At 40.4% G+C, this 8,925-nt stretch overlaps 1 protein-coding gene across 1 annotated transcript; it reads right to left on the bottom strand.

The window, feature by feature from the left end:
* Nucleotides 1–667: 667 nt before the first annotated feature.
* On the bottom strand, nt 668–8,925 carry LOC131300753 (nucleolin 2-like). The gene is made up of 19 exons (XM_058326732.1): nt 8,684–8,925; nt 8,543–8,594; nt 8,284–8,450; nt 7,232–7,315; nt 6,963–7,109; nt 6,665–6,799; nt 6,001–6,072; nt 5,287–5,355; nt 5,053–5,145; nt 4,904–4,978; nt 4,694–4,813; nt 3,748–3,813; nt 3,526–3,617; nt 3,332–3,449; nt 3,117–3,205; nt 2,947–3,037; nt 2,765–2,856; nt 1,003–1,340; nt 668–923 (listed from the first exon to the last, which is right to left on the bottom strand). The coding sequence occupies exons 1-19, from the start codon at nt 8,711–8,713 to the stop codon at nt 898–900; spliced, it is 1,956 nt and encodes a 651-aa protein (XP_058182715.1). The 5' UTR covers nt 8,714–8,925; the 3' UTR covers nt 668–897.

The raw sequence follows: 8,925 nt of genomic DNA, 5'->3' as shown, positions 1-8,925 counted from the left end.
TTGTCTTTCTACGCAATTCTGTTTGATTTCCATTTCATCGCGAAATGTTTATTCTTCTCGCTGGCGTTAGATTTGAAGTGGTCGCATGCGTCGGAATCTCATGATAGCGTGTTAGATTTGAAGTGGTCACATGCGTCGGAATCTCATGATAGCGTCATGGACGATGATGGGGTTCTTGTATGAATGTTAGGTTATTGATTTAGGGGACATTGATTTATGATGGTACAGTGGAGGTGGATGGATGTTAGGTTCTTGATTTAGGGGACATTAATTGATGATGGTACAGTGGAGGCGAGGGGTGTAATTCAATTGGGGCTTGCAGTGGTAGATCATGAAGCCTGCGAGGGCTTGCAGTGGTGGTGATGGTGGCGGCAGCGCTACCTCGCAGTGGTATACGGGGGGATATAGTGGGAAAGAACAAAAAGCAAACATATTAAGTACGATTTGAAGGGGCATTTTGGTCATGTAAAAGTCAGATTTGACACCGTTAGTGGAATAGTAGCAACGGAAGGGGGAATCATTATATTATATTGTCAAATAAAATAGGGAAGGTCGGTGAAATTTCAGAAACCCAGGGGAGGTTAATGAAACTTACCAATTTACTTAATTGCCATAAGGTGACTATAACTAACAAACAAACAAACAAAATAATACCACAGCAAGAACAAATACCAAGTGCAAAAACTTAGGGTGGTAGTAGAGTATGTCATGTATGATTTGGTAGCAAGCTCCTAAAAAACATGAATAATTCTGGCGCAAAGCCAATCTTTGCACACAACACTCTCAAAAACGATACTGTAAACTGGAATGAAAAATAAAAACTCAGAAGAAAAACATAGTAATAAAATAAGTCTTTTTCAGGAATCCTTCTGGAATATCCCTCCATTGCCAATCCTACTAATCATCAAATTTGGTCTTGTTCCCTGCATCATCAATTAAATAGGCGTAAATAAGATACTTCACTATTGCAAATGAAACGCGGAGCAAATGAAGCCAACATACCAGTACCAGGTGTAGCCATGCTAAGCCTACTAGGCCCACCACGTCCTCTGCCTCCACTGAAGCTGCCGCCACCACTGCGACCACCATCTCGTCCACCTCTTCCCCGAGTAAAACCACGACCACCTCTGCCGCGATCACCATCTCTGCCTCGACCACCTCTGCCGCGACCACCTCTGCCGCTGGAACTGTCGCGACCACCTCTGCCGCTGGAACTGTCGCGACCATCTCCTCTTGGCCTTGCCTCTTGCACGGTCAAGGCACAGCCTTCTAGCTCAGATCCACTGAGTTCTAGAGCTTTGTTAAAACTGTCACTGTCTGTGAAGTCCATGTAAGCATACCTGTAACCAAAAGAGATATAGTCATTAATATAGAGCACCTATGGATCCAAACTTTCTAGGGAAGCTTTTTCTTTTTTAAACAGAATTCTAGGGAAAGCTTAAACGCATGCCACGAGGATGGAAGCAGATACATTCCTCTCATAAGAAATCCGAAAAGTGCAAAAATAAGAATCTAAAGAACTTGGAAATTTTGGCTTTTCTATTAACTCTTCATTCCTCTCATCAAGGTAACTCGAGCAAATGGGAAAAAAAAAATACTAGTACATACATTAACAAATAGAATTTGGTTATTAAAAGAGACAGCATAAGCTCTAATTTTTGGTCCCCTCCCAGAAGCCACAACAATAAAACCGAAGAGTCTTCCTTTAATTGAGAAGCTAGATGAAAGTAGGGCGGAGCCCAAATGATTAGGGCTGTTCACAAGACCGACACTTCCACCCCAACAGTAAAAAACCCGAGCCGTCACACGACCATATGTGCGGACAGTCGGGTCCAAATATCTGAAAATTTCTGTTCTTGGGTTGAAAGAAAATCCCCTATCAGACCTGACCGGCCCAACATACATATACTATAAATACAAAAAAATAATAACTAAATCTAGTCCTCCTCCCCCATTTTCATTTTCCCCTAAACCTAACCCTTCCCCTTCGCGACTGCGGCACAACCATCACACCACACTCTCACTCACACACACTCCGACAATCACCGATGACTCCGACCTCTGTCACTCTCTGTGAGTCGCTTTTGAAGTGTTCAAGTGTTCGCCATTTCTTATGAGAATATCCAATCGCCGACGGTTGTTTTCTTTTATTTTGATTCCTAATATGGCGCCACTGTTGCTTTCAGTGTGATCAAGTTGGCAGGTTAATCTGGTCATGGTGAATCAGTGATGTTGGACTGATGGTAATTTTTCCTGGGCACGTTTCACTGTTTTTTTTTGGAACCCACCCGACACAACCCACTCAGTCATTCAGTCGGACCCGACCACTACATCAGGCGTTGTCGGGTGAGGTTTTGGGAAACCCGACAACATGCCGGTCGGGTGAAACCCGAACCAAACCTGAACCCAACCACTACATCAGTTGGTGGCTAATATGTTCAGCGCGCCCGCCCTCATCATGTCGTGTCATGCATTTTACTGCGTGTATGTGCGAAGTCCGCATCCATATCAGTGCAGAAGGCATATGATGTCAGCATGTAAAAAACTGCATTTAACCAAGTATTGGACGAGTGGTCCAGTTCCATGATAATATGGACAATATTTCCTATAATATGCAAACAAATGCAGAGTTTTCTACTTGTTCTGATATGTCACAACTCACAATACCAAAAATTGGAGAACTAATACAAACATACAGCTTAACTCAGAATCCATAACAACTAATAATCAAATCAGCAGAAAAGTGAGGGAGTAAGATAAATACCCTTTAAGCTCATCAGTGTCATAATCCTTTTGAATGGATAACCTAGAAATCTCTCCACAAGTACCAAAATGCTCTTCCAGGGCTCTCCTAACCTGCTTCAGTTGTGACACAGTAAACATACAAAGAAACATTACAAAGATAAGGAACACTACTATTGAGGAAATGTTCTTATGAAACACTACCTGATCCAACCCACTGCTTTTATCAAAACCACGGATAAACAGAGTTTGCACTTGGCCTCTCCCTTCTTTTTGGTACGAGCTTCTCTCATTTCTACAAATATTTGGGTGATGTAACTTATGAAACTTGATAAACACAACTCAGAAAAACCATAGGTGGAAAAAGTCCATACCCACTAGCTGGAGTGTAGGCACCCCTTTCCTTTGCCGGATCAAGTTTCACATTACGACCCAACAAATCCCGACCATTCAGCTCAAGAGCCTGCATTGAAGACATGCATAAACCGGGCTTATTTTCCAGTGCGCTGAACATAGGATAATACAACTATGGATGGGTAGTTTCTCACATTTTGACAGAAACAGACATGGCAGAGAGAGATGCATGTACCTTCAGAGCATCTTCTGCTGTGGCAAATTCCACATGGCCATAGCCCCTAAAACCTCCATCTCGATCAAAAGAAAAGCGAATGTCTACAACTTCTCCAGCACCTTTAAAAAAGTTCTCTCTGGTGGAATAGCAAAATGTCAGATCAGGATCAGCTTGGATATAAGAATCCCAAATGTACAGTAAACAATACACACATGTCAGTTTTCTCAACAGAGAATGATAGGTTGCCAACAAACAAGGTCTTCGGTCCTCCAGTTTGAACTTGGGGAGTAACTGGGGATTGAGCCTGTTTAGTAAACAATACATACAGAAAATTACACTCCGACATTTGCATAGACATTAAAAACAGCACAACAGCTGAGAAACAACCCCGTCAAAAAAGGAAAAACAAACTACATGAACAAGGAAATGCTTACAGCTTTCTTTGCAGGTTTCACATTTGTCTTGGGGGATACTGCATCAACCATTTCTACATCTCTCTCCTGTTTCGAAAAGAGTTGGTTGAAGTTAAGAATCATTCGACTAAGAACCAGGGTGCTTTCACTATGTAGATTTCAGAAACACCATGGTAAACCACTGAAAAACAGATGCCAACACAAATAAATAAGGTCAAATTCACGTTGACTGAGATGTTGATTTGTGTAACTAGAAACCATGCCACAGCACTAGAGCAGCCGGGCACTTCCCATCAATCGGGGTAAACTAAAAAACACAACAAATCTACCTACCACAATTAGTAAACTAGCTATGTAAACTTCTGTGTTAGCATTATACAAAATCATGCACGAGTCCATCAACCCACAGAATCAACAACTAAACTGTCTAAACATATTATAGAAATATAGATTCATCATTCATGAGTTCAGACCAATATATAACTTCTATACCATTACATAATCCATGTGTCCACATCTTACAACCACCACTATTATGATTATGTAACGTGTAACCACATCCATAAACAAAGACCAATCCCATGTTTATTCCCAACTGGTTAGAGTATTGCTTTCAAACAGCGGGAGTCATTGTTTCAAATCCAATAGTTCTACAAAACATACTACCAGCAATATGATGGTCAAATAACCTGATTGACATAACAGAATCGATAATAACTTCTATAACAATATATGATAACTCGTGGATTGAAATGGGACTCCGGCAACAGGTTCTGTCGCATTTCCAAAACAAGCCTACACTAATTGTTTAAAAGATTAGTTCCGTCGTTTAATAGAAGTACTGGATCTTATGTTAGATTTAAAACATTTTTATTCCAATAGCAACAGTAACATACAGTATACAATTTCCATATCTGCAAGGTAGCACATCAGTCAAACTAACGCCATTCAAGAAATTGGTCCTTACGTTTTTCTTTGAAGTCTTAGAAGGTTGTTCTTCTTCCTCTGAAGTGTCTTCTTCGCCAGAACTGTCTTCCTCCTCAGACTCCTCGTCAGATTCACTGACTTTCTTCGAAACTGGCGCGGCCTGCCCAGACCAGGTACAAATGAGTGCTGGAAGGCTTGTTATGAAATGGTAATGCTAATCCATTCAACAACAATAAATTTCAAAGCTTACCTTCTTTACCATTTGTGTCTTTGGAGCCTCATCGTCAGAACTATCCTCGGAACTTTCATCATCACTGCTGCTAGGCTGTAAATATACAGTTTACATGAGCAATATTCATCAGCGTGTGGCTCATAGTATATGATCATGATCTTACATACCTGGGCTTTCATTTTTTTCATTTGTGGTTCTTCATCATCACTTTCGTCAGAACTACTTTCATCACTTTCCGCAGCTTTAGTGATTGTTTTTTTCTGCAGTTCGAAATGAAATGAGTTTTTACAAATCCAGAGCCCCATGAGTTGCTCGTAAAATGAAGCCCAACAAAAAATGGTCCTGTTCCCACGACCACTTTCTCCATGACAAACTGTGTGCAATGTAGACGAGGAAAAGACATGTTTGGATACCTTGGTTTCAGCAGCTGAAGGTGGACGCTTTGAAGGTACAACTTTGGGTGCTGGGGCCTGCAAATGATTTGGTTCCAATAAGCAATACAGTAGAGATGAACTCAAATATCCATGTTCAACAAAATCAACCTAAACAGATGCAGCAAACAATCATCTCCTGACATCGCTACTCATCCATTTTCAATGGACCACGAGATCACTCTGACAGAACAGGTTGATGACGAACCACACAATCATTTCTCAACATTGTCAACCAGAGAGTTGTGAGTTGTGGACCTGTGGTACTCTCTTCCCTTTCGTGCATCAAAGAGGTTTTAGTTTATATAATGACAAAAATCAAACACAAACTTGCTGTCAATAACATGAACTACATTTCCTATATTGGAGACAATTTTTCTATGGAAAAAATCCCCAACAGAGTATCTCTGTCTAAAGACCATATACAAGTGTTGAGACATGTATTTATGTGTACTCATACACAAACTGTCGTGGCTCTAAACAAGTAAAGATTGAGAGACATTGAACCAATAGCTGATCTTCCCATGGAATTGGTAACTCTTATGTCTAAACGATATAGCTAAATGATATCAAATAAAGAAACAAAGTATGCATCCTTTGTGAAACATGAACTTGAGTGAAATGCTAACACTATCTACTCCTTGCAACAACATACACCCGGGGGGGGGGGGGGGGGTAGTCTACCTCATCTTCCTCAGATTCACTGTCGCTATCACTATCACTATTTTCCACCTTTTTAGGTGCTGCAGCGACCTCCTGCATGTCACCAAATTGACAGGGATTAAATAAATTACAGCTGCGAAAAACTTAATTTATTTGAAGTTGACCATCACATATGGTTAAAAAGAGTGCAGCAAATCTAGGCGGGGCAGGAAAAGGGGAGGGGGGGTATCAAACTGTAGAAGAATAGAGCCCTGCTGAGACAGCTCAACAATAATAATATGATGTTTCTTAGTGATAGTCATACAAGCATGGTAAAGGCAGATATCCTACCAATCCTGCTTTCAGCAAACAAGAAAAAAACCTTTCACCCCCCTCGCTGAGGCAGTTAACAACCAACACTGACATCTTCATCTAATAGATTTTCAGATGATTAATTTGAACTAATGCTTGATCTTCCTCTTTCTTTTTGACAACCGCAACAGTTTTTAGCAGCAGTTACTTGCAACTTCTTCAATTGGGAGCCCACTTTGGCATTATTATTCTAATCCAAATTAATAAATTTGTGCGGATGTGATTATAATTAAATTTAGCTTCAACTAAAACGGACCATACATTGAAATATAGGGACATAAATCAGCTCTCATAAAACTTAACACGCAAAGAACATCCAAGAAACAAAACTTACATCATCATCTGAGCTCTCACTATCATCCGACTCAGAATCATCACTAGGTTCTGCTTTCTTCGTGGGTACATTTCCATTCTTAGCTGAAGGCACCGGCAACTTTTTCACAGGGGCAGCAACCTTGCCTTTTGGTTTCTATGGTGAAGGTGTAAGATGAACTCAGAATGTACAGTAAAACTCATTGTGGGGTAAAGAGTAAACAGAAATTAAAATGGACTAGACATAGTAGCCAGTTGATATCATAATGCCCACATGTAAATTATTATTCGCAAAAGCAACCAATACACATCACACATACTTCATCTTCTTCCGATTCACTCTCGTCTGATGATTCGCCGTCTGATGAACTGCAAGGCAACTTGCCTTTACTAGCCGGAACATTGCCATTTTTAGAAGTGGCCACCGGCTGCTTCTTTGAAGTCACCCCGGCTTTGACAGGAGCGTCCTGAAACAAAATAAGGTGATGTTAGTGAAGAGTCTGTAAGAGCTCCACATGAGAAATATAGGCACAGCAAGGGTTCTATAATTGATTTATAATCTTGAACACCAACAAAGGCCCGTACTTACTTCATCTGAAGATGAATCATCATCACTGTCTTCTTCAGCCGTTGGCTTTGCTGGTATTCCTCCCTTCTTCGGTGCTACCTTAACCTATTGTTCACAAGGTATACAACCAAAAAAGCATAAACCGCACTTCACACTTTTAAAAATTCCAGTACTTCAGCACTTATTATGCCAACACCATATTTAAGCAGGCATTAAAAGATATCATAATCTTATTTTAAGAACAGTTTTCAAACAAAGATTCTGAGGTTGGAAAAAATTCGGTATTTGGCTTTAAACAAGATGTCAAAAAGAAACCTAGTGTAAAGAAAATACAAATCAGTGTTTTTAAATTCTCAAAGACTCAATTGTGCTCAAGTATGGTGACTTGAACATCCTAAGCCAAGTAATAGCAAAAACAGCCCTCTATGAGGTATTCCAAAAGAGCAATGCTACAGCGACCATATTGGGTGACCATGTTTTTCTTTTTGGTGCTACGGAAATATATCAGGTGAACATGTTTGGATACCCCATGAGTTGTCATTTTTGCCCTGGTAAGAAACATGGCCGGCGATGTTCATTCTTGATTCTACCTATGGATTAAAGACAACTCACATAGTATCCAAAACATGACCACCAAATTCGGTCACCATGTTATTATTAATTCCAAAAAAAACTCATTCTGAAAACTCGACCATGGTTTTCCTTCCCACTATCTCATTCTTCCTCCTCCCTTACAAATTCCAACCTCAAAACATAACATCAAGAAGGTAACACTCATTTTCCGAGTGATTACTAACTCGGTTACAAGTTACATATCACTTAACGATTGTATATAAAAAGCAAAAACAACCACCCCCCACAAAACATAGAAATTAACACCAACAAGTCAACAACTCATTGTAACAAACGTACCCTGTTCAAAAAAATTGTAACAAGAAACAAACTCTCTGTTCCTTTTCAGACTCAGAAGAACATACAATAACTTGAACAGCTCAATGCAAAAAAAACATCCTGTTCAAAAAAAATGTAACAAAAAGCACCCTGTTCGGGAAAAAATGTAACAAAAAGCAAACCTTTTGCTCCTCTTCGGACTCAGAAGCACTAGTATCCTCATCAGTGGTTTCCTCTTTCTTACTCATATTCTGGATCTTCGTCTCCACCTTCTTCTCCGCGACGACGTCTTTCTTCTGCTTCTTAGCACTCGCTAGGTTCTGAATCGCCTCTTCGGCTTCTCTCTTGCCTAACCACACCCAGAAAATAAACACCCAAAAATTCAAAACCGAAACAAAACAATAACACAGACGATCAAACGAAGGGAATCGACAGCGAGACCTGGCTTCGTGGCGGATTTGGTGGGTGCTACTACAGCAGGAGCTGCATCGACCTGCGTAAACATCAAAATCATCGTATACGAATATGAACATGTATTAGACGAGGTACGTAAACGCGTGAAAAGCAAGAGAAGGGAGTTACTTTGGTGGATTTCTTGCTTGATTTACCCATGTGGAGAGGAAAGAGAAAGCTTGGAAATGTTTGGCTGCTGCAAGAGGTCGTAAACCCTAAGCTGTAGGGTTTAAGAGAGAGGGAGAGAGAAGAGTTGTGAGGAATCGCGGCCTAGGGTTTTTATATATACTTGAGAATTAGGGTTTGCTGGGATATTTTTATGTGAGAGAAAAGATTCGTTCGCAGCGGTGCGATCGTGTGTCAGTGAAGTG

This window comes from Rhododendron vialii, chromosome 9a, assembly GCF_030253575.1.
Source record: "Rhododendron vialii isolate Sample 1 chromosome 9a, ASM3025357v1".
Taxonomy (NCBI): Eukaryota; Viridiplantae; Streptophyta; class Magnoliopsida; order Ericales; family Ericaceae; genus Rhododendron; species Rhododendron vialii.
The sequence above is the reverse complement of the archived record's forward strand: the minus strand, read 5'-3'. Positions and strand labels throughout refer to the sequence as shown.